Genomic DNA, 26818 nt, shown 5'->3' with positions numbered 1-26818 from the left:
CAAGGCAATTATGTAGAGTTCCATACCATATAGAAATAAAATCAGGATAGGAGGTGTACCAAGCCACGTGTACCATTACAGTAGTCATAAAACATTGTGAAAGCCAACGTACCCCATGCCAAACCCCTCCCGACCATTACTGTTGTCGTTAGCATCACTCATCCCTCCCATTTCTCATACGACTTGGTTTCCTTTTATTTCCTTTTATTTTGCAAGATGGCCGCTGCCGGTGCTGCTGCGGCCTCCTTTGTGAACGCTGTCTTGACTGCAGTGTGTCTCTCTTGCCTGAACATGCAACCAATCAGGGCTTTGTTCCAGCCAAGCAGTAACCCAATTATACTAATCAGAGTCTTGATTAAATACTAGTTAATGGGTAGAATAGGTTTTAGACTTGGCTGGAACAAAAACGTGCACCCATATGTGCCATAGGAGGGAAAGAATGCATACCCCAGGCTAGATGATGGTTTTGGACCCACTGAAGACTTATTCACAAATCTTCCTTTTTTTCTCTTTACAACAGTTAAAGCCTGTACAGATATAACAGCCGAGACGAGACAAAACGTTTTTATGCAGTTTTAGAACAAAGTTTGCTTGATCTGAATGATCTAGTTTTAGAATGTCAAATTTTGGCTGCTGGAGTTTACAGAATTCAACCTGTCAAAACTTAGCGAAAGACTTGAGACGAGACTGGTCCGTTTAGCCAATCAGAAAACAGTATGTTGACGTTCTGTGTTAGCCAAGCAGGTAGGTAGCTAGCCAAGCAGACAGCTAGCCAACTATTTTGCTCTAGCTAGCCTAGCTTGCTGATATCTCTCTGACAAGTTACAAAGTGTGCTCTATTTCTGGTGCATGTATTTCATGATACTTGTTTGCTACAACAAGTGGTAACTGTCTCAGATATTTTTTTAAATCTGAATGCGCATCTTTAGTCAGCTGTTCTAAAACACATCATTTTAAAACTGGCTAGTTTTTTTCTCGTCTCCTCTCTCCATATGTCAGCGTTATATCTCAAATAAAATAAAATAACATTTTACAGCAGGTATAAAAGGTGCAGTGAAATGCTTGTGTGCTAACTCCCACAACATTGCAGTTCAATAATCAATATCAACTAGAAAAGGACATTTACTGAAGTAAATGTGGTGTGCTTGCTAGTCTTGAATTCTTTATGGTTGTGAAATAGTAGTATTAGTGGTAGTGACGGCAGTAGTGATGGTAGTAGTGGTAATGGTAGTAATAGTGTTTTCATAGGCTGTGTTAGCTATAGTGACCTATTTTGGAGTGGTTTGTAGGTGTGGAGCTATTATAGTGGGTTATAGTGGGCTAGTATAGTAGGCTCGAGTACTATATCATCATAAGCAATATCATATATTTTTAAGCTCTCAATGTTTTAGTTGGAACATTCTGTAAGTTTTGTGCCAGTTATTTCAGTTTAGAATGTTGAAGCCTGCATTCCACCATTGAAATAAATGGGGATACGACAAGCTTCATAGTTTATAAAGTATGAATGGTATCAAAAAACGGTGTTGAAGCCATCTAAGTTGAGTCTGTCTCCACATGTCAACATTGGGGTGGTGTTTGTAGCTGAAATGGATCAAGAGCAGTGGTGAATCCAAATGTTGCCTTTGAAGTCTATGGAGCTTTTATGCAAATATAAAACTGTTATAGTTCCAAAAGTACAAAGAGCATCAACAATCTTTTTACATGCAATCTAAGTTGAGTCAGTCTGTACATGTCAGCATTTGGTTTGGTGTTTGTAGCGTTAACGGTTCAATTAGTATTGAAATCTATTCTTAGGATGTCTATTTATAGTGATTTTTTTCTATGAATTAATGTTGGCTAATCCAAATTTTTCGCTTTAAAGCCTTTAAAGCTTTTATGGACATTTAAAATGGTTATAGTTCAACTGGTATAAATTGTATCAAAAAGCTGAATTCAAGCACACTATTCCAGAATGGTGTCAACGTTTTTGAGTTTGTATGGCGTTTCTAGCTTAAACCATTGAAAACTAGCAGCGACCTGTATTTCTTCTATTAAAGTCTATAGCCCCTAAAATATATTTGGGTTTATGCAAATATGGTTGTAGTAAGAAAAGTATAATTAGTATCAAAACGTTTTCTTCAAGCAACAGTACCAGTGCCAATCTACACGTTTTAAAGTTGCTTTGGTGTTGGTATATTTAACGGCTCAAGAGTATTGGCGAATCCAAATACTTCCCATTTAAGCCTAGGTACCACCATTAAACAGGAATAGTTCAGAAAGTATACATGGTATCAAAACGCTGAATACAAGCAACCTATTCCAGACCAGTCTGCACATTTTAAAGTTTGAATGGCGTTTCTAGCTTAAAAACTTCTTATGGCTGCAATCCCGTTAACGGGATCGATATGACAACAGCCAGTGAAAGTGCAGGGCGCCAAATTCAAACAACAGAAACCTCATAATTTAAATTCCTCAAACATACATGTATCTTATACCATTTTAAAGGTAATCTTGTAGTTAATCCCACCAAAGTGTCCGATTTCAAATAGGCTTTACAGCGAAAGCACCACAAACAATTATGTTAGGTCACCGCAAAATCACAGAAAAACACAGCCATTTTTCCAGCCAAAGACAGGAGTCACAAAAAGCAGAAATAGAGATAAAATTAATCACTAACCTTTGATGATCTTCATCAGATGACACTCATAGGACTTCATGTTACACAATAGATATATGTTTTGTTCGATAAAGTTCATATTTATATCCAAAAACCTCAGTTTACATTGGCGCCATGTTCAGAAATGCCTCCAAAATATCCGGGAGAAATTGCAGAGAGCCACGTCAAATAACAGAAATACTCATCATAAACTTTGATGAAAGATACATGTTTTCCATAGAATTAAAGACAAACTTGTTCTTAATGCAACCGCTATGTGAGATTTCAAAAAGCTTTACGGCAAAAGAACAATATTCAATAATCTGAGAACAGCGTTCAGCCACAAAAGGAAGCCATACAGTTACCCGCCAAATTGTGCAGTCAACAAAACTCATAAAAAGCATTATAAATCTTCACTTACCTTTGCTGATCTTCGTCGGAATGCAATCCCAAGACTCCCACTTCCACAAGAAATGTTTGTTTTGTTCGGTAATGTCCATCATTTATGTCCAAATAGCTATTTTTGTTAGCGTGTTTGGTAAACAAATCCAAAGTCAGGAAGCGCGTTCACTAAAAGCAGACGAAATGTCAAAAAGTTCCGTAACAGTCAGTAGAAACATGTCAAACGATGTATTGAATCAATCTTTAGAATGTTTTTAACATAAATCTTCAATAATGTTCCAACCGGAGAATTATATTGACTTCAGATGTGCGATGGAACAGAGCTCCCTCTCATGTGAACGTGCATGGTCAGAGCATGGTCAGGTCATGGTAGACCTGACTAATTCCTGTCTCCTTCGGCCCCACTTCACAGTAGAGGCATCAGACAAGGTTCTACAGACTGTTGACATCTAGTGGAAGCCGTAGAAAGTGCAAACTCATCCATATCCCACTGTGTATTTAATAGGGGCTGGGTTGAAAATCGACCAACCTCAGATTTCCCACTTCCTGTTTGGATTTCTTCTCAGGTTTTTGCCTGCCATATGAGTTCTGTTATACTCACAGACATCATTCAAACAGTTTTAGAAACTTCTGAGTGTTTTCTATCCAATACTAATAATAATATGCATATATTAGCAACTGGGACTGAGGAGCAGGCAGTTTACTATGGGCACCTCTGGGCACCTTTCATCCAAGCTACTCAATACTGCCCCTGCAGCCATAAGAAGTTTAAACGATTGAAGACTAGTTAAGGGCTACATTTTTACCATTCAATTCTATGGCCATTGAAATGCATTGGGATTTATGCAAGTATGGTTGTAGTGTTAAAAGTTTTTTCAAGTGCACTGCAGATGGTGAGCCTACACGTTTGAAAGTTGTTTTGGTATCGGTCGATTTTACGGTTTTGACGCTACAGGTGGGTGCGGAGAGAATAATAATAAGAAGAAGTTTTAACAGTTTCTAAAAATGAACATATCATATAAGAGTTATTATGCATAGTAATAGCCAGATATGTACACAATTGGATCTACAGTATAGATAATGAATGTGCTATGTCAAGTACAACTGTATTTACGAATATAAAATGGGTAGTATCTTGGTCGCGGTGTTGAATAAATAATATATAGTAGAGCAGCAGTGTTGACTGTGTGTGTGTGTGTGTGTGTGTGTGTGTGTGTGTGTGTGTGTGTGTGTGTGTGCCTTCAGAAATGATTCACACCCCTTGTCTTTTTCCACATTTTGTTGTGTTACTAGGTGGGATTAAAATGTATTTAATTGTTTTTTTTTGTCAATGATCTACACAAAATACTCTTAATGTCAAAGTGGAAGACAAATTCGAACATTTGTCAAAAATGTTTGAAAAATAAAACACTAATATAGCTTGATTATATAAGTATTCAACAGTGATTACAGCTTTGAGTCTTTCTGACTATGTCTCTTAGAATCAGAGAGGTGCGGGGGGCTGCCATAATCGACATCCACGTCTTCAGCGCCCGGAGAACAGTGGGTTAACTACCTTGCTCGGGCAGAACAGATTTTTACCTTGTCAGCTCGGGGATTCGATCCAGCAAGGATGCCTGTATCTTTGTAGTGATTGAGTGCATTGATACACCATCTAAAGTGTAATTAATAACTTGCTCAAAGGGATATTCAATGTCTGCTTTTTATAAAAATGTTACCCATTTACCAATAGGTGTCCTTTGCGAGGCATTGGAAAACCTCCCTGGTCTTTCTGGTTGAATCTCTGTTTGAAATTCGCTACTTGACTGAGGGACCTTCGAAATAATTGTGTGTGTGGGGAACAGGATGGGGTAGTCATTTAAACACTGTTATTGCACACAGAGTGAGTCCATGCAACTTATTATGTGACTTAATAAGCAAATTTGTACTTTAGGCTTGCCATAACAAAGGGGTTGAATACTTATTTACTCAACAAAGGGGTTGAATAATTATTTACTCAAGACATTTCAGCTTTTCATTTTATATTAATTTCTAAAAATGTCTAAAAAAGAATTCCACTTTGACATTGTGTATAGGTCAGTGACACACAATCTCAATTTAATCAATTTTTCATTCAGGCTGTATCACAACAACATGTGGAAAAAGTCAAGGGGTGGGAATACTTTCTGACCGCACTTTAGGTAACTTGTCACGTTCCTGACCTGTTTTCTCTTGTTTTGTATGTCTTTATTGGTCAGGGCGTGAGTGTTGGGTGGGCAGTCTATGTTTTGTATTTCTATGTTGGGTTTTGTGTTCGGCCTGGTATGATTCTCAATTAGAGACAGGTGTGTATCGTTTGTCTCTGATTGAGAGTCATACTAAGGCAGCCAGGGTTTCACTGGTGTTTTGTGGGTGTTTGTTTCCTGTGTCAGCGTTTGGGCCACACAGGACTGTTGCAGGTTAGTCACGTTTGTTGTTTTGTTAAATTTGTAGTGTTTGTTGGTTTGCCATTAAAATCATGAATACCTCCTACTCCGCATCTTGGTCCGATCCATGCTCCTCCTCGTCTGAGGAGGAGAACGACATTGACAGCCGTTACATAACTGCTGTTTGACTTGACATGAAACTAAACTAGAGTTTAATCCCGGGGCTGAGCTAGTGCTTGTATGAAATGTGTTTGTAGAATGAAAAAAATCCTCTTGACTGAGGTGAATGAAGCTCAATGGTAGTGGCACCTTGTAGTGGGTCGAGTTATTAAGTCATTCACAGTTGTCTTTCTAACGTGTAATTATAAAACATTAGTTACATAGTGGAACAAGAAAATGTGTAATAACATATAACAGAATCTTCAGCAATTGGATGTGTAATTATACATTCCTTGTTCCAATTGTGTAATAACTGATAGCGCTACAACCTTAATACATATAGTTACAGTGTAACACCTATGTTGTTACTACAGTTATAACTGTAATTACATAGTAATAGGGGAAACATAAAATACTGAAAATCTCATTATAATCTGACAGCATGACATGTTTAAAATTAAATTGTGCTGCCAGATTATACGATTTACAGTATTTTTTTTCACAGAGCTGTTCTCTTTAAAACATGCTTTTAAAACAGCCTGTTTTTAAAATGTCATGTTTCTTAAATAAAAGTAGCATGAAAAGCTTTGAAGAAAACTCTGGGTTTTGGAATGACCCTACTGCTGTTTTGACTCTGGCATAAATAGTGTTGTTTTGCCCAAATAAAATTGGTATTTGACTGCCTATTTGTGACTGTAAAACCTTAACGCATAAATACCTTTGTGTGTCAAATCAAAACAAAAGCCAAAAAAAAGAAAATCAATGTGTCAATTGGCTCCAAAAAGGAATTAATTAGTATCCTTTTCTCCCCATATGTTTTACTGCTCATTATTTAAACTGATGTATACATTAACCAGGTAGCTCCTTTGTGCTTTTACCCTTTGTCCAAAATTCTATGTGGACTTTCCTTCTATCTCCTCTTTCTCTTTCAATTCTCGTATATCCCTCTCCTCAATACCTTTCCACCCTCTCTCTTAATCTCACCTGTTCCCACCACTCCTCTTCTCCAATGTCGGGGCCAATGGGTGAATGGTGTCTTTTGATTGGCAGAGACGGTGCGGGCAATGACCCATGTGATCAACCAGGGGATGGCCATGTACTGGGGAACGTCGCGCTGGAGCTCCATGGAGATCATGGTGAGTTGGAAAACGGTTGAAACACGATTAAACCATGGATTACACAAAATAATCAATGACTTATTCCCATCACTGTATTGTTACGATATTACATTGTTCGTCCCTGAGTCTGTTTGCTGCTGTTCGTTGTCTGTCCTATAGGAGGCGTACTCAGTGGCCAGGCAGTTCAACCTGATACCCCCTATATGTGAGCAGGCTGAGTACCACATGTTCCAGAGGGAGAAGGTGGAGGTGCAGCTTCCCGAGCTCTTCCACAAAATAGGTAAGTTACACAGCAACCGTCTGCCTCCCTTCGGTTTGACCCATAAAGGTGGATAGAGGATGCACTTACTACAACGATAAAATATGTGTGCCCTCTTTCCATCTCTATAGTTCCAGCGTTTAATAAGGGTAGATCCTGAAAGAGCTGAGGTCTGCCATTTTTGCCACAAACATACTCCATGTGCTGCTATTCATGTTTGGTAATGTGGCTAATGCTAGCCAAAAGTTGTGATAATTGTAATGTAGCTAATATACAGTATTTGTATTTTGAATGAATCACTCTTAGGAGTTGCTCTCAGTCCAAGTAGCTTGTCAAGGCACATAAAGACCAAGGCATGGAAGTCATAATAGCGGGAAAGCTGGGTATTCATTAGGCACCAAATGGAAGAAAACGGACTGAAACTGAACTGAACTTGTCCAATAAGAAACGCTTGTTTTCGGTTTCCGTTGCAAAACGTTTTGCTACAGTGTGCAATAATGAATATGATCCCGATGTCTCTGTGCAGGTGTGGGTGCCATGACGTGGTCTCCGCTGGCGTGCGGAATCATCTCAGGGAAGTACGATAGTGGGGTACCCCCGTACTCACGGGCCTCACTAAAGGTAACCTTTGACGTTTGACGAGTGACTGATGCCTTATCCTCTCCAGCCCACATCTGTCACACCCCTTTGCTTGTGGTTGTAGTTGGTGTTGTTTTCTTGTCCTGCCACTCTGCCACCTTCCTTTCTGCTAACAACAGTCTATCCTGATAGTACATTGTTGTAGGACGTTCCTCTGAACTAATGCGTGTCAATTGAGGATTGGGGACTTTTGAGTGTCAGGAAAGCCATTCAGTGTATATCTTTGTCAGCCAGCTTCAGTTGAACATTCTTTGGAGATTCTACACACCTACACACACACACACACACACACACACACACACACACACACACACACACACACACACACACTGTGCTCTTTCTACAGTATGTGTGATGTACCATGCTGTCTACAGCTCTCCTCCTCCTGTTCACTGATATCTTTGGCTTAATAATCCTCCAATGAAGGGATCTATGCCATTGATTTCCTATGTCATACACTCCACTGGTGGAAACAGGCTATTTAAGTCCACTCAAGCACACAAATGTGGAAGCACAGAACCAAGGTCTAAGACAGAGGGTAGCTGTGTGTGTGCAATAACCAGAGGCAGTCAGTTACAGTCTCTGTGTAGTTCACTCACATAGCAGACATCTGCTCTGCCACTGGTGAGAGATCCACACACACTGGATGCGTTATGTATGATAAATGTATAACTTTCAGCCATTCACAGAAAGGCATCTCTGCACACCAGAGGTTTCTGGATACAGTAGTCCTGAGCAAGAGTGTGTGTGTGTGTGTGTGTGTGTGTGTGTGTGTGTGTGTGTGTGTGTGTGTGTGTGTGTGTGTGTGTGTGTGTGTGTGTGTGTGTGTGTGTGTGTGTGTGTGTGTGTGTGTGTGTGTGTGTGTGTGTGTGTGTGTGTGTGTGTGTGTGTGTGTGTGTGTGCGCGCGCGCTGTGACAGGGCTACCAGTGGATGAAGGACAAGATCCTGAGTGAGGAGGGGCGCCGTCAGCAGGCGAAGCTGAAAGAGCTGCAGGCCATTGCCGAGCGACTGGGCTGCACCCTGCCCCAGCTCGCCATCGGTAACACACACCTGCCGCTCTCTCTTTTTCTCTCTGTCTGTCTGTCTGTCCTGTCCAGCCATCCGTCTGTCTGTGTCTTTTGAGCTCCAACGTGTTAGTCAGTCAGTAAAGCAGTCTGTCCGTCAGTCAGTCTGACTTATGCAATCTATCTAACAGTGTTCACAACAATGTCAAATTACCAGAGTTAGCAAATGAGCTAACCGTCGTCCATAGTCTGTCTGTCTAGTAGGACCTCAAGTGGGAGGTTGGTCAAGTCCCTGGTAGTCAAATCTTCGATGTGTTGGTTCAGCTTAACGTCACAGTGTCTGAGAATGAGTCTTTGTGCTCACCTGAAGTCACTTAGTTGCACTGGACGTGTGTGTGTTTCTTCACTCCTTCACTGTGCTTTGTGCTCCACACACACATTGTTAATTTACCTGTGTGGTTGTTCCCTTCCTCAGCATGGTGCCTGAGGAATGAAGGGGTGAGCTCTGTGCTACTGGGGGCCTCCAGCACAGAACAACTGATGGAGAATCTAGCAGCAATACAGGTCAGAAGTGAATACTCCACACACACACATTCACACAAGTACTCACATTCACACATACTGTACTTATGCATGCTTGCTCACATACCACATACACATGATCTCCCTCTCTCTCTTACACACACACACACACACACACACACACACACACACACACACACACACACACACACACACACACACACACACACACACACACACACACACACACACACACAATGGGTGTGAACCCAGGTGTGCAAGAACTCACATTCACACATACTTATGGATACTTGCTCACATACCACATACACATGCTCTCTCTCTCTCTCCACACACTGAGAATGACCTTCTAAACGAGCACTGCCTCTAAGTGGTAAATACAGTACCTTCGGAAAGAATTCAGACCCCTTCAACTGTTCCACATTTTGTTACATTACAGTCTTATTTCTTTTTAAACACACAATACCCCGTAATGAGAAAACCATTTTTTTGAAATGTTAGCAAATGTATTAAAATTGAAAAACTGAAATAGCTAATTTACACAAGTATTCAGCCCCTTTGCTATGAGACTTGAAATTGAGCTCAGGTGCATCCTGTTTCCATTGATCATCCTTGAGATGTTTCTACAACTTTATTGGAATCCACCTATGGTACATTCAATTGATTGGACATGATTTGGAAAGGCACACACCTGTCTACATAAAGTCCCACAGTTGACAGTGCATGTCAGAGCAAAAACCAAGCCATGAGGTCGAAGGGATTGTCCGTAGAGCTCAGAGACAGGATTATGTCAAGGCACAGATCTGGGAAAGGGTACCAAAACATTTCGGCAGCATTGAAGGTCCCCAAGAACACATTCATCATTCTTAAATGGAAAATGTTTAAGATTAATCCTGGAGCTGGCTGCCCAGCCAAACTGAGAAATCGGGGGAGAAGGGCCTTGGTCAGGGAGATGACCAAGAACCTGATGGTCACTCATACAGAGCTCTAGATTTCCTCTGTGGAGATGGGAGAACCTTCCAGAAGGACAACTATCTCTGCAGCACTCCACCAATCATGCCTTTATGGTAGAGTGGCCAGATAGAAGCCACTTCTCAGTAAAAGGCACATGACACCCCGCTTGGAGTTTGCCAAAAGGCACCTAAAGTCTCTCAGACTATGAGAAACAAGATTCTTTGGCCTGAATGCTAAGTGTCACATTTGGAGGAAACCTGGAACCATCCCTACGGTGAAGCATGGTGGTGCCAGCATCATGCTGTGGGGATGTTTTTCAGCTGCAGGGACTGGAAGACTAGTCAGGATCGAGGCAAAGATGAACAGAGCAAAGTACAGAGAGATCCTTGATGAAAACCTGCTCCAGAGTGCTCAGGACCTCAGACTGGGGCGAAGGTTCACCTTCCAACAGGACAACGACCCTAAGCACACAGCCAAGACAACGCAGGAGTGGCTTCAGGACAAGTCTCTGAATGTCCTTGAGTGGCCCAGCCAGAGCCCGGACTTGAGCCCAATCTAACATCTCTGGAGAGGTCTGAAACTAGCTGTGCAGCACGTCTCCCCATTCAACCTGACAGAGCTAGATAGGATCTGCAGAGATGAATGGGAAAACTCTGCAAAAACAGGCGTGCCAAGCTTGTAGCGTTATACCAAAGAAGTCTCGAAAGGTGCTTCAACAAAGTACTGAGTAAAGGGTCTGAACACTTATATGTTATATTTTTATTATAAATTAGCACATAAAAAAGAAGCTGTTTTTGCTTTGCCGTTATAGGTTATTGTGTGTAGATTGATGAGGCACATTTAAAAAAAAATCTATTTTAGAATAAGGCTGTAACGTAACAAAATGTGGAAAAAGTCAAAGGGTCTGAATACTTTCCAAAGGCACTGTACATCTGCGACATCTGCTTAATTTCCAGAACATTTTGTTGTTGTTTTGTTTTTTACATTGTGGCACAATTAAAAAGTTTTACCTTATTGGGAAATATTTCCCTTTGGGGTGATAGTCTGTTTGCTTGTATTTGTTTACTGTTGTTGACATGGATTTGATGACATGTGTCGTGGCATTGAATTTGAATTCCAATGGGGACATTGTGTTCATTATGTCACTCTCCTTCTCTCACAGGTTCTTCCAAAGTTGTCGTCCTCCATCGTGCACGAGATGGATAGTATCCTAGGCAACAAGCCCTATAGTAAAAAGGACTACAGATCCTAGAGGCTGCCTTGTTGGGCGGAGGTCAGCATCTTCCTTCTTCCTCGTCTGCGACCAGCTTCAGTTGAACAAGACACCAGGCACCATGGGAAATATATAGCCATTGAACCACTTGGGAAAGTCAATCAGAGTATCTAAATATATATATCTTTCTCCCAACCCAAAGATTTTAGAGGAGACTTGGAGACATTTCCCATCCAAGGGATATTCACCATTTCAGTGAAACATTTGCTTCAGCGTAAAAAAACACATTTATTTCAGCTCTAAGGGGAAAACACAAAAAGTCACGCACAGGTCTGCCTTGCATTAATTTCCTGCTTGGCCATCTTATTATTATTTAGAAAAATAGATGGGACCCATAGCAAGTCCTTAAATGCACTTCGTTCATAAACTATTTATTCTATAACAGATTCTTGATTGAAAAGGATCAGAATCCAGAACCCCTTTGAAAAGGTTTTTGTCTTGTATAGGTCCCATAAAATGAATTGATCCAGCACTCCATTAAAGATGCACTGTGCAGAAATCACAAAAATCACAAAAATTCTAATAGTTCGCTTAATTTCAGTATATATGACAAAACAAGCAAGTATAGTGTAGAGAATCACTGTAACATCTAAACCGCTGTGAAATATATTCTCCATAACCAACAATATTGTATTTTCAGCTGTTTGAAGCTAGTGTGCAAAACCGAAAGTAAGACAAAACAAAACTTAAGAACAGGAGCACATAGAACAGATCTGCCGCTTCTTAGACTTGCTTTCAATGAGAATGACATATCTATAACACACTTTTCTATGTGAATTTGGTCAGGTCGCCCAAAAAGTTACATATTGCAACTTTAAATAGCTAATACATTGGTGGTATTGAAGACTGAACAAGATAACTTTTGTTGAGATTACCAAAGCTGATACTATTCCATGCGTAGATAATAGAAATTGAATGATGAGTGGACATGATTCTGTATCTGATATAAAGGGCATGTGTCCCACTACTCTGATGATGAGTTGAAAAAGGACATTGAACACTTAAACAGTTAGTATGGTTAAATCACACCCATTCAACTAAGGCAACTTGGGCTGCCATCTTTTCAACTGGCAAAAAGTTGAGATCTTGCCTGCACCCACTCTTTCTTCAGTTTATAGACTGAACCATTGTGAGTTATTTCTGAATTTCACCTAGCTACAAGACTGTACATCTGCCAGTCTGTGTGTTTTTGTTGTTGTTGTAAGCCTACCGAATGGCAGTGTCTACCCTATTCATTGTATTTCTTCACTTCTATATCTTTACACACACACTCCCTCCCTCTGCTTCAGTGTGAAGAGGGCAGCCCTCCCAGCCATGTACAGTAATGGCTTTTCAGAGAGCACTCAGTGAGAAAACCCCTTGCCTCAAAACTCTGTCACATCCTATTGTGACTGGATCAGGTTAAGGGTTTTTAACTTTTTACTCTCTGTATCGCAGAAGACGGGGTCCCGGGATTGGTCATGCAATTTTCCCAGAGTGCTAGATAAAACAGCTTCCTGTGTTATGAAGTTATGTAACACAAAACAGAACAAACTGGCACCACCAAAAACTGTACTGTATAATACTCAAGGCATCTAAGTGGTTTCTGCCAGTCAGAGTGACTGTGTTTTTATTTTATTTCAGTCTCAACGTCGCTTGAGTTTAATTTAGGAACGCTTTCATGCAGCCTAGTCTCCTTTCCTCTGTCATTGAAGATGTGGGAACATGATATTTGGGAACACAGTTGCAAACATAGTATGTTCTGTGTTTGCAATGTTGCATTTACTGGCTAATGATGTTGTGTCCCTATTCTAAACAATGTTCAAAAGCATTTGTGACCTAGACACACTGGTTGTATCTCATTCTAAATGAGATAGAGATAGAAAGAGAGAAAAAGAGAGAGAGGGACATGTCTCAGTCAAAGTCAATGCTGCAATCCTCAGGAGTATCTTTGTTGGGTCTTTGGCGCCACCTTCAGGTCATAAAACATCAGTGGCAGCATTGATGTTGATATTTCTTGTCTGAGAAAACACCAATCCTGTCTACAATTGGTATTAAAACCTGATCCATGCTTCACCTTAATATTTTTAGTTAAATATTTTGATTTGATAATGAAATTTTAATTTGGCAAGATTACTTGCCATTATAACGACATGCTCTAACTATGGCAATGGATGGTCGATGGTATGATACCATTAACAAGACAGTGAAGTCTGCAGTAAATACAATTTTGTAACACCTTACCCTCCAGTTTTCATAAGTATCTATACCCATTGGAGTTGTGACACTGAGATAGTTGGCCCACATCAACTCTGCTGTCCAACCAGTTACTGAAATAAATGACTGGGTCTGAAATGACTGGAACTTGAGCATTAGGTCTGATGATAGTTTAAGGTAGGCTGCTGGATGTGCTTCCAGGATAACTTAGCCCGTAGTTCAGCACAACATAGGCCTGCAAGATTGATGGGTTGTCCAGATTTGCAGGACACCAGACAAAAAAAGTGACTGTTTATATATTGCATGGGCACCCACTATGACACTACTCTTTAGCTAATGTTGATACAAATACAGCATATTGTCTGAGTGTAAACATACAGCTTTTTTAAAGTTGTATACCTATGTTTTTCATGTAACATACCTATGTTTCGTATGCTTAAATTATGTATCTAAGGATTACAACTGGCCTCGCCTGTAAGGCTTTTGGCTTTCACCAAAGCTCACGACTGAGCAACATATAGGAAACATCTTATTTTAAAGACAGGTTATATACTGTAACCGCTCAAATTGTACAGTTGCATATGTGTGTGAGTGTGTGCATGTGTTCATGAGTGCGATCCTGTGTATGTGTGTATACCAGTAACCAACACTGCAATGTTTCGTCCTGTGTGCTCTGATGTTGACTTTGTCAGGACAACAAAATATTTGTTGCATGTGCATTTCTCTGAGCTTGTGGTTACCAAGGCCTGGTTCTACCTAGTCCCAGGGAGCTACTGCACAAGGCATCTCTACATCAGACTGTCACTTAGAAACATTAAGTAAAGGAGTGTGTGGGAGCTAGCCTGGGTGCCAGGAGAAAGAGATGGGCACCCAAGCTATGCGTGAGCCTCATCCTATGAAAAGTGATTATTTAGCCACGGATCACTCTCTTTGGGTGTGTTCTTAAGTAAATGTACATTATGTAACATTTCTATCCTTTCCAGATTGATGGAATGCTGGTCAGTCACAAGTAAATGCAGCCCGAGCATCTAGTTAAGGCACGCTATGAAGACACACACTATGTTGTAGATAAGAGCAAACACAATCAACTAAGTAGAGTACGCTACTGTGCAATTCATGTAAAGGGACTAATTGACAAGCTATTTTAATTGTCTTATTTTTTACACACACAAATACTGTGCAGCATAGGAATCTTTAATATAGTCAACTGCAAGCTATTTGTACATTTGCAATGTCAAAATACATAATGGATTCACAGATTCTTTCTGTACTGTATATAATCTAAATTCTGTATATACTGTATGGCTGTTAGCTATCACTTTCTGCCTTTCTTTTATCTTCTGTTCCTTTTGCAAGCATTTCTTACTGAATTGTGATTGAAGCAGACTTTAGGTGAATTGTGTTTACAGCTTGAGAACGTATAAATATAAAAATAAATGCTATAAATAAAAATAAACGTATTGACTTCATACAGAACATGACTTGACTGTGTGGAAATTTGTTCCCATTGAAGATGATCAAATTTGTAAAGCAAAGACACTTAAAGCGGTTTGAATTGTTTATATTTTGTCGTAAACATATCCAATCTGGAGAAAAAAGTGATGATGAAACAAGGGACAAAAATATCAGATTGTAAATTAGTTTGTTCATTTTCAATTTCAATTCATATCAAAATACAATGCTAATGTTGTCTCTTGACCAAGGTGCCCTTGTAAATTACATTTTGATTATGTAACATTTTGCTAGCAACACAACACAGGCTGCCAAGATTGATGGAGTGTCCAGATTTCCAGTACACCAGACAGAAAAATAACTGTTTATATATCGCATGGGCACCCACTATGACACTACTCTTTAGCTAAAGTTGATACAAATACAGCATATTGTCCGAATGTAAACATCCAGCTTTTTTTTATGTTGTACGGTTAAGAGTGTTTACATTAGTGAGTGGTTACATTGGCTAAATGAGATAATTTAAACTTTAAACACAAAGCACTCCAATACAAACTTCTACAAAGACTCAAAAGTCTTCTCTGAAGGCCAAGATGGATAATGGTTATAAAGGTAATGAATCTTCCTTTAGAATATTGAGTATGGGAAGCAGTTTGGGTCTTTGAATGTCAAAAAACAAAATGCTATTTATATGCAAATGTTGGCCAATCACAAATAAGGGGAGTGTAAAGCCAGTTAGCTCATTCATGTTAAAGGTTTTCACTTAGACTGGTCCTTTTTAAAGTGCTCGTCAGGGATTTGAACTATGGACCTCTTGCACCCGAAGCGATAACATTCCTCTATACCAAAGAGTCACTTTCTAGCTTATATAAGGCATTGCTGATAAAAGATGACGGGTAACAGCCAATATGTCTCTAATATGTCTCTACAGGTAACTTTTTTTTATGAATGAGAAGACTTTATTTACGTTTCTGACCTTCGTAATTTCAGGCTCATCCAAGATTTGTAGCAGACACAAATCACCCTCTAAGCAGTATCATACACAGAGAAAAAGGAGCCAATTTCAGCTGTTTCTCTTAAATCTAGCATCTAGCAACGCTGTGTGCGTTTCAGTGAAGACATATTCTGAGAATTGTGATAAATGTTTTAACTACGACTGGTCCTTCTTAAAGGGCTCATCTGGGATTTGAACCCAGGAACTCTCGCACGTGAAGCAAGAATCACACCCCTAAACCATCGAGCCACTTTCTAGCGTATGTAAGATGAAGAAGACATTATTTACGTTCCTGACCTTTGTAATAGCGGGTTCATCCAAGATTTGTAGCAGACACCAATCGCAATCTAAGCGAGAATCATACACAGAGATAAAGGAGCCAATTTCCGCTGCTTCTCTTAAATACTGCTTAAATCTAGCATTGGCTGTGTTTCAGTAAAGACACATTCGGAGAATTGTGTTGAAGGTTTTTACTTTGACTTTTCCTTTTTAAAGGGCTCGTCCGGGATTTGAACGCTGGACCTCTCGCACCCGAAGCGTGAATCATACCCCTAAAACAACGAGCCACTTTCAAGCGTATATAAGACAATATTGAAAGAAGACGATGGGTAACAGCCAATCTGTCTCTACAATAACTTTTTTTTATGAATGAGAAGACTTTATTTACGTTTCCGATCTTCGTAATAGCAGGCTCATCCGAGATTTGTAGCAGACACCTAGCAGACACCAATCACACTCTAAGCGAGAATCATACACAGAGAAAAAGGAGCAATAATTTCAGCTGTTTCTCTTACATCTAGCGTTGACTGTGAATGTTTCAGTGAAGACATATTCTGAGAATTGTGTTGAAGGTTTTCACTTAGACTGGTCCCTTTTAAAGGGCTGGTCCAGGATTTGCACCCGGGACCTCTCGCACCCGAAGCGAGAATCATACCCCTAGACCAACAAGACACTTTCCAGCGTATAAAAGGCATTACTGATAAAGGAAGACGGGAAACAGCCAATCTGTCTCTACAGGAAACAATTTTTTACGGATGAGAAGACTTTATTTACATTTCTGACCTTTGTAATAGCGGGTTCATCCAAGATTTCTATCAGACACCAATCGCACTCTTAAGCGAGAATCATACACAGAGTAAAAAGTGCCCATTTCAGCTGCTTCTCTTAAATACTGCTGAAATCTAGCGTTGACTGTGAATGTTTCAGTGAAGACATATTCTGAGCATTGTGTTAAAGGTTTTCACTTAGACTGGTCCCTTTTAACGAGATGGTCTGGGATTTGAACCCGTGACCACACACACCCAAAGCAAGAACCATACCCGTAGACCAACGAGCCACTTTCTAGTGTATATAAGATGAAGAAGACATTATTTACGTTCCTGACCTTTGTGAAAGTGGGCTCATCCAAGATTTGTAGCAGACACTGTAGGAGTTATTACTTAGACATATAGAGACACATATCACACTATTGAGCAATAGATAGTTTCTTTGGACAATTTTGTAAACAATGTGGCCACACAACTATAAAAAGGTACGCTTGTTCTTACGTAGTTGAAATGTTTGTATGAATTGCTTCAGAGATCCTGTCTCAGCGGGAAGGGTGTCACGTAGGTCTCTCATTTAAATTTCCTAAAAACCCAGTAAATGCTAAGAACTTTTGAATTCAATTGAAATTGCATGCATGTGAGATTTTGTGGGTTGTGAAATGTAAATATATATATGTGCATGTGTAGGGACTAAGTGAGTAGGGGCTGTGAACCTTGCGGGCGTCGGGTGTTTAGCGGAGGGAGCATGCACTCGTTCTGATCGGACCGTTCCAATGTGTGGCCTGACTGGTGCGGTTGTTTGCGCCCTCTAGCTGAGATGCCCGGCTATAATATGAGACAGCCCATACGGTCAAAACAGATTAAGTAGGTAGAAAATCCCGTAATACCTCTTCGACAAAATTAGTAGAAGGAAAGCTTGGACAGGTTACTTATGAATACAGCTCTAAAAAGAATAGAGGACTGCATAAATAAGTAGTTAGAAAGTCCACGATACCGCCCTTTAAAAAGGAACATTTTAGAAAGGGGTCCGCTTGGGTGGCATAATTCACGGCTACCGCTCCTGTTGAAAAGAGGAGGACTGAACGGGTGAATATAGAGGACGAGGAAGAAACGCTGGCCTGATTGTGCGGCGTTCAACTGCAAAATAAATCCTGCGGATGAAAACGCTCCGTCTAGCTAAACGGGGGTCTGTAAATCGGTAGGTCACGCCACGATATTGCTCTAGAATAGAATAGAGATCAGTATTGGGTGGGTGAATAGGGTATGAAGACAGGCTGGCCCGATTAGGTAGTAGTCTTGTCATATCGTAAAGAATCCTATAAGTATAATTCCGGTTTATGTTGAGGAAGTGGATTAAATTAGTAGGAAAAACGATGGGTCGTTTTAGTTAAGACGAAGGGTATGCGTGAACAAATGAATGACAATTCTTTGTGATGAATGAGCAGATTAGAAAAAATAGGAAAATTGTGTGTGTGTGTGTGTGTGTGTGTCTGTGACCAACTGGTAGGAAGAGGAATGAGCAAGCCTCTCTGACAGTTAACTGAGTGTAATTTGAGAAGGAGAGTGCATTTAACTCTCACTGGGAAGAGGAACAAAATCGAAAAATATTGGGCAAAATAAGTTATAAATAAGGATAAAAATTGACATGATAATGTGTTAAAAGACCATTGTAAAAATACAATAGGTGTTAAAGAGGTATTAAACAAGGCATGAATAGTATATAGCAAAGTAGAAAGAAAAAAAGTTAAAAATAAACTGAAATTATACTATGAGGTTAAAATAAATCTAGGCTGTCTAGAATAAATAGTGACAAAAATACACAAGAAACACCATAACAGAAGTCTAGAACACATATTGAAGATATCACGAGCAGTGTAACGAAATAAGAGGAAAAACAGCAGGCGACCAGCCACTCTGTGCCAACAGAGACTGCGGTCTAAAAATAGCCTGAAGGACAGGAGAGACATTGTTTCACTAAAACCGTGAATCAGGAATTAAACAGTAAAATAGGCTAAAAGACAATATAGCAAGCGGATAAATAAAGAGATAAGAAAGTGTAGACATTATAACTAGCTAAATTATAAGGAAAAATGTATTACATTTAATACACTGAATAAAGTATAAGCAAACTAATAAAATGAATAGTAATGATATCTGTAAAGGGAAAAACACAGCGATATTTGAGGTACTGTACTAGAATAAGACATTAAGTCATCTGTAGTATTCAGAAATATAGTACAGACATTTTAAAGTAGGCTTTGATAGGAGAAATTAAGTGATGTGACTAATGAATTATTATCTGGGAAAGTGGGTAGCTCTACCTTGGAAAATAGTAAATAAAAGATGTATAATACGATGGGAGTCTTTAGGAAAAATAAATAAATAAATAGTGGCATGAAAACAAAAGGACTGTTTCTCCCTAGCATAGAGAGATGAGGGATTTAATAAAGCCATGGAGTCACTGAAAGAAGCGCACATTAATTCTACCGAATTCGGATTGAATATGAAAAAACTGGATAATGGAGGACGCCATTACGCGGTAAACAGGATAAATAAAATAAACAATTCAGGGAGGCAATTGGGAGTTGGAACAGTCGCATAGGACCATAATGTGAAGCTCGATTTGCAGGCGTTCTGATGTCAACATTCTATCATCAGAAAATACATTACGATGAAAGACAAATATGGTTCCGCTCGTCCTCGCAGACGTGCGGGTGGTTAGCAGAGCTATGGAGAATATCTAAAAGCATAAGAAAATAGCTCCCTGTTTTGGATATGGGGATATCGGGTATGGGAAAAATTAGTGTAAGGTGACACTGGAACTTAGTGCGGTAGCAGGAAATGCCGCTATACAAGATTTTGCATCCTTGTCAAAAGAACAAACAACTAATCGGTTTGAGGTTAGTAAGAATGGAATTTTCACTTGGCGGTGTATAGTCTCTGATCGATCAATGAGTGGTTCATAGAGATTACAGTTTATATGTTTATATGTGTATTAGATCACGTTTTACCTAACTTCTAGTAGAGTACCGATGGGATTTTAATTGTGTTAGACATTCTATACCGTCATTCTCTGAAACTGTTAAGACGCTTATAGAATAAAATCAATGTATAAATAATACTATTGGTTTGCTGATTAAAAGGTAACATTGTGAATATTAACGATATGTACACTTTCTTTTCCAGAAAAAGGGGTTTAATCTTCTCTGGTCAAAATGTCATTGGAGACTGCGATACTGTGGAAAGCAGTTAGTTAAAGTCAGCCGCTTTAAAAATAAAAATATCTGGATAAGGCTAAAAAATGGAGTTCCGGATAAGTGAGGCCAGTTCCTGTGTGTTCTTGGCCTATGGTTCACTAGTAAGAACACCCCATAATACCGGGAATGAATATGCGTTAGTGGATTTATTTTGGAAGGGCTTTTTTCAATTCAGTTTCAAATTGGGTATGCAGAAGGATGGAAATGTTTTTGAAAAATGTATTTAAGTTGTTTCTAAAGAAAGGGGAGTGGAAACATTATAATGGTGTCAAAATGCCCTGAATCCTAAGAATTTCCCGTCACCTTCACTAGAAATTGTTGGAACAGGTGGGATTTAATTATAAAATGATTAAGAAACACCAGTCTCTATTCAAAGTGTATAATTACTTTGAAAATCTATTATTTCCCTGGGAAAATTCTGAAGAGTTGTAAACTTAAATTGACTAAGTTATTCAAATAGGTTAATTTTTTTTGATTTAACATGGGTTCATAGGTAAAATTATCAGTTCCCTGGGGTTATGGTCTTTGGGTAAATACACAAATGTGCTTTTTTCATTCTGCATATAAAAGGGAAATATGTTAAAAAGTGATGAAAAGTTACTCCAAAGGGTTTATTGGAGTGTGGGTCTCTGCGAGGGTTATGTTGATAACTACATAATCTGTAATTCGTCTGAGAGATCACCAGTAGAATAAGGGAGTTATCATGGAAGGTGGCGTCAGAATGCTTTAATGCATGGGAGAGAATATCACCACAGCAAGTGTGTGTGGAGCTCAAACCCACCCTAACCGACTGAATAGTGAGGGACAACTGTGTCTGATGACCTGTGAACTGTATCTAAAAATAGACATGCTGGAATGATATGTGCTGGGAGAAGAAAGACTAAAAGGGATTGGGGTACTGACCTTTTATTACCAGGCCACTCATGAGAGAAAAACTGAGACAAAAGGGCTAATTGGAAAATAGATATTACTGGTAATAAAAGTTTTTAGTATAAATGTTAATTATTAAAGGGATGATGTGTATTGAATAGATAAGGTCAAATTTGAGTTAAAGTAAGCACTAAGGACTGTTATCCTGAATATTGGGTTGGAAAATGTATTTAAAAAAGAACGGTTTAGTTATGATTTGAATATAGAACTGTTTAAATTTACTAGGCCTAGGGAAGCTCTGGAAACTAATCCTGAGACAGGGTGGTTGACAAAATTTACAGAATATAAAATTAAAGGTTTTTTGTTTATTTTTGTTTTATAATGTCATTGTAATTGTAATGATAAATTGTAATAATATAAGTAATTGAATAAAAGGTATAGTCTGTTGTGCGATGACACTCAAGGATAAAGGAGAAAGAGACCAACATAACATGGGCATAGAATGAAACGGATGGACGTTTTCCCCAGGTTTAATTACATTACAAATAATGGTAATTTATTGCAAATGTGCAGTTATTATAATTTATTTTTCTCTTTTTCTTGTTTGGTCAATTTATTTTTGTTGTAAGGAACATGAGTGTATATTGTTCCTGAGGAGAGAATGATATAAATTGATTAAAATTGATTTGAGAATGTTTAAGTATGTATCAAACTATGGAAGGAAATTAGGAGTAGTGACTCATGTGTTATGGGTTAGAAAAACTGTGACTACATTGGGGATATGAGGGAGCTCATAAATTAAGGTTATGGTAGTGAAGGGGTGTTATTTCTAGAAACTTTGTATAATATTAGAGGAGATAACTCACAGAAAAGGAAAGACAGCTGGCTGTGTAAAATATAGGGACAATTCTAAAGTAAATAGAACATTACACATACCTAGATTATGGTAAAATTAATAAGTGGTGGCATTTTGAACACTAGAGCAAAAGTTTAAGAAACTTATAACTTAGTTTTGTTAGGATTGGATATTCTTCCAACTGTAAGACACTTGACTGATTACATGTTATTTTACAGCAGTTGCTGAAGGGACCATCATTTGGCTATCATTATGAATATTTCTGTGGCAGAAGGCCAGGTATTTGAGGCAGAATGTTTACATAGGGCTGTTATTTAAAAATTAAGAATTAGTGATCTTGCTATAAGAAGAAAGTCTGTTGTCAGGAAATAACCCATGTGTTAGTGTGTATGTCCTCAGGAAAAAACAGCCAGAAATGGAAGGGCTTGGGCTGAATTCTGGAGACTGAGTGTACATCAAGATACACCAGGCTGGGGGTATACTTCTTACAGCACTGCAGTGGTAAAGATCTTCATGTCTCTCTTTGGTGGGTGCATAAGTCTCACGAGAAGTGAGGTCCAGCTGAATAATGGGTGAGCTTGAAAACACCATGACAGAGGACGTGGAACCAGAGAGAGAGAGAGAGAGAGAGAGAGAGAGAGAGAGAGAGAGAGAGAGAGAGAGAGAGAGAGAGAGAGAGAGAGAGAGAGAGAGAGAGAGAGAGAGAGAGAGAGAGAGAGAGAGAGAGAGAGAGAGAGAGAGAGAGAGAGAGAGAGAGAGAGAGAGAGAGAGAGAGAGAGAGAGAGACTAGATTCCACTATAGACATACTGGGTTGAGTTTGGGGGCTACTTGTTTTATTTGTTAATAATGCATCATGTGAAAAAGGATAGATGTTAGGGTATTGTACTCTAAACAAACATGTTGAAGGCATTGATGTGAAAGCATATACAGTGTTGAATTACTTCAAGAAGAGATCATGTTGATTAAGGTTATGCACATGATTATCAGTTGAAATGGAGCAGATGGGAAAAATGACATGATTTGGGAACACCTCTCAGAACCTGGGGCCGAAAGGGGAAGACTGGGTGGAAGCATGAGGAAGCTTTTTAGGGCTTTTATTTTTGTGGAGTCCAGCGGAAAAGTATCCTGGAGGCATAGAGTCAGGTGAAGAGAGAGTGGGAATTGTCATGGTCTCAGATTTCAGTTTTCATGAATATATTTATGCATAACACATAACATTGTCAATACTGTTATGTTTTGTCTTTTGTTTTCCAAGTCTTATGTTTAGGAAACCAGAAGGAGAGGGGTTCGCCAGCTTCAGCTGGAATGTCAGTTTGTTGTGTGATGAGTGATGGAAGTAAGAGGATGTATGGTGTAATCATAGAACACAGGCCATAAGTCTCTAAGTCTGAATGCCTCACAGAAAGAAGGCAGAAACCTGAACCAGGACGAGAGGTTTCGCGTCTGATGATCCAAGGGGACCAGAAGGACCTCTCCCAGTGATACCAGGAGATCTAGTCTACGTTCGAGTGTTCCAGAGGAAGTGGGATCAACCGAGTCCTAACAGAGAGAAGGACACAACCATATAGAGATGAGGACACAGAGGATGCTGATTCACCAGGAGGGAGCCTGGAGGGAGCAGGAGCAGCGGAAACGATCGAGACCTCCTTGAAGGAAGCCCTCCACAGAGGGACCCCGAAGTACCACCTACAGAATGAGAACATCTCTTCCCTAAAATTGACACCCTTCCAGATGGAAGCCCAGTCCGGCCTGAGGAGGGAGCCTAAGGGGAAGAAAGAGGAAAAGTCCCGCAAGCTGAAGAAAATGGGGATTTCCCCACAATTGACTTTTCAACTCTTGAATGGTCTCCTTTACAGACAATTGAAGTTAGAACAACAAAAGAATAATGACATTGACATAACAGAAGTAACAGTGAATGCTAGTATAGAAACAACAGACTCACGCACAATCAAGATGTATGGTGGAAACAGGAAGAGAAGAGAGGAACCAGCCGAACAATCCAAAAAGACTGACAAGGTTAGAATCTCTGTTCCACCTCAACTCATAACAGAAGCAGGAGAACTGAAGTCTATCTCAATCATAAGGATCAAACCCTTACCGGAGATTGCACTCTGTGGATGGACACATCACCAAACAAAGGGAGAAGTCGTTTGGGACCCGAAAGGATGTGACCTGACATTAATCAAAGAAAAAGACGAGTGGGTGCTCATCATGAACAAGATTGAACCAGTGGAAGGTGAAGAACATATAGTTGAAATAACAAGAACAACAGTGACCGAAGGGAGTAGCACCACGGTCATTAAGATTGATCCCACCCCTGCACCTGAACAGGAAGAACCTGTGACAACTAGAACAACAATGGTGGTGTGAAGACTACAGTAGCTACCACTAAGATAACATCAACTGCACTTACCAAGCAGTTCACTGTACCCACAAAGAAACCTGAAGCATCAGAACCAGAAGGGTTTTTTACTGACATTTGGAACTTTCTGATAAACTTTAATGATCTACCTCAAGACAAAAACATTGTAAAAGCGACAGATATCTCAGAATCAGAACCACTCAAGGACATTAGGTAACACTAAAGGCAGAAGTGAATAAATAAAAATATGTTGGGAAAATATGAATGTACAAAAATAAGAACTGAATTGAATGATCCTCATAATGATAGGTTTACTATTGTAAAAAGTGAATATGAATGTTTCTACAGCTATGGAGATAATGGGATGCATGTGGGAAACACTATAATTAACTTCTTGTCAATATGCATATTGTACGATCTAGAAAAGAGTACGAGGCCGTTTAAATTGGGCACGATTTTTTCCAAAGTCCATATGGGATGGACTCATTTTGATGTGTGTATAAGAACAGAGCCAGTGCTTATGGAAGTTGGTCTTTCCGCGGACTGACACGGCTTCTGATATTTTATATTAAAAGCTTATATTGAATTTACAAGTTCTTGTAAGAGTGTTATATTTCTGAGACGATTATCCACGACAACACCAATCACAATCTAAGCGAGAATCATACACAGAGATAAAGGAGCCAATTTCAGCTGCTTCTCTTAAATACTGCTTAAATCTAGCATTGGCTGTATTTCAGTAAAGACACATTCAGAGAATTGCGTTGAAGGTTTTTACTTTGACTTTTCCTTTTTAAAGGTCGCACCCGAAGCGAGAATCATACCCCTAAAACAACGAGCCACTTTCAAGCGTATTTAAGGCAATACTGATAAAACACATTGGGTAACAGCCAATCTGTCTCTACAAGAAACTTTTATTTACGGATGAGAAGACTTTATTTACATTTCCGACCTTCGAAATTGCAGGCTCATCCGAGATTTGTAGCAGACACCTAGCAGACACCAATCACACTCTAAGCGAGAATCATACACAGACAAAAAGGAGCAATACTTTCAGCTGTTTCTCTTAAATCTAGCGTTGACTGTGTATGTTTCAGTGAAGACATATTCTGAGAATTGTGTTGAAGGTTTTTACTTTGACTTTTCCTTTTTAAAGGTCTCGTCCGGGATTTGAACGCTGGACCTCTCGCACCCGAAGCGAGAATCATCCCCCTAGACCAACAAGCCACTTTCTAGTTTTTATATGATGAAGAAGACATTTTTTACGTTCCTGACCTTTGTAAAAGTGGGCTCATCCAAGATTTGTAGCAGACACCAATCGCAATCTAAGCGAGAATCATACACAGAGATAAAGGAGGCAATTTCAGCTGCTTCTCTTAAATACTGCTTAAATCTAGCATTGCCTGTGTTTCAGTAGACACATTCGGAGAATTGTGTTGAAGGTTTTTACTTTGACTTTTCCTTTTTAAAGGTCGCACCCGAAGCGAGAATCATACCCCTAAAACAACGAGCCACTTTTGTTTTAAGCGTATAGAATGCATTACTGATAAAAGACATTGGGTAACAGGCAATCTGTCTCTACAAGAATCTTTTATTTACGGATGAGAAGACTGTATTTACGTTTCCGACCTTCGTAATAGCGGGTTCATCCAAGATTTGTATCAGACACCAATCGCACTCTTAAGCGAGAATCATACACAGAGTAAAAGAAGAACATTTCAGCTGCTTCTCTTAAATACAGCTTAAATCTAGCATTGACTGTGTATGTTTCAGTGAAGACATATTCTGAGAATTGTGGAAAAGGTTTTCCCTCGGACTGGTCCTTTTTAAAGGGCTCGTCCGGGATTTGAACCAGGGACCTCTCGCACCCGAAACGAGAATCATACCCCTAGACCAACGAGCCACTTTCTTGTGTATTTTTGATGAAGAAGACATTATTTACGTTCCTGACCTTTGTAAAAGTGGGCTCATCAAAGACTTGTAGCAGACACCAATTGCAATCTAAGCGAGAATCATACACAGACAAAAAGGAGCAATACTTTCAGCTGTTTCTCTTAAATCTAGCGTTGACTGTGTATGTTTCAGTGAAGACATATTCTGAGAATTGTGTTGAAGGTTTTTACTTTGACTTTTCCTTTTTAAAGGTCCCGTCCGGGATTTGAACGCTGGACCTCTCGCACCCGAAGCGAGAATAATACACAGAGATAAAGGAGGCAATTTCAGCTGCTTCTCTTAAATACTGCTTAAATATAGCATTGGCTGTGTTTCAGTAAAGACACATTCGGAGAATTGTGTTGAAGGTTTTTACTTTGACTTTTCCTTTTTAAAGGTCGCACCCGAAGCGAGAATCATACCCCTAAAACAACGAGCCACTTTTAAGCGTATAGAATGC

The 26818-nt window shown here is 39.5% G+C and overlaps 1 protein-coding gene across 5 annotated transcripts in view; it reads left to right on the top strand.

Annotated features, from left to right (window-relative positions):
- Nucleotides 1-15064, top strand: part of LOC139557130 (voltage-gated potassium channel subunit beta-2-like) — a 119736-nt gene extending 104672 nt beyond the window's left edge. For all 5 annotated transcript variants that reach the window (XM_071371528.1, XM_071371530.1, XM_071371529.1 and 2 more), the window contains 6 exons: nucleotides 6652-6737; nucleotides 6879-6999; nucleotides 7505-7599; nucleotides 8537-8657; nucleotides 9098-9186; nucleotides 11282-15064. In XM_071371528.1, coding sequence (XP_071227629.1) covers nucleotides 6652-6737; nucleotides 6879-6999; nucleotides 7505-7599; nucleotides 8537-8657; nucleotides 9098-9186; nucleotides 11282-11371 — 602 coding nt within the window. In that variant the 3' untranslated portion in view covers nucleotides 11372-15064. The remainder of the gene's footprint in view (nucleotides 1-6651; nucleotides 6738-6878; nucleotides 7000-7504; nucleotides 7600-8536; nucleotides 8658-9097; nucleotides 9187-11281) is intronic.
- Nucleotides 15065-26818: the final 11754 nt, after the last annotated feature.

Source organism: Salvelinus alpinus, chromosome 28, assembly GCF_045679555.1.
Source record: "Salvelinus alpinus chromosome 28, SLU_Salpinus.1, whole genome shotgun sequence".
NCBI classification, from domain to species: domain Eukaryota; kingdom Metazoa; phylum Chordata; class Actinopteri; order Salmoniformes; family Salmonidae; genus Salvelinus; species Salvelinus alpinus.
This window is presented reverse-complemented; position numbering and strand designations above follow the sequence as displayed.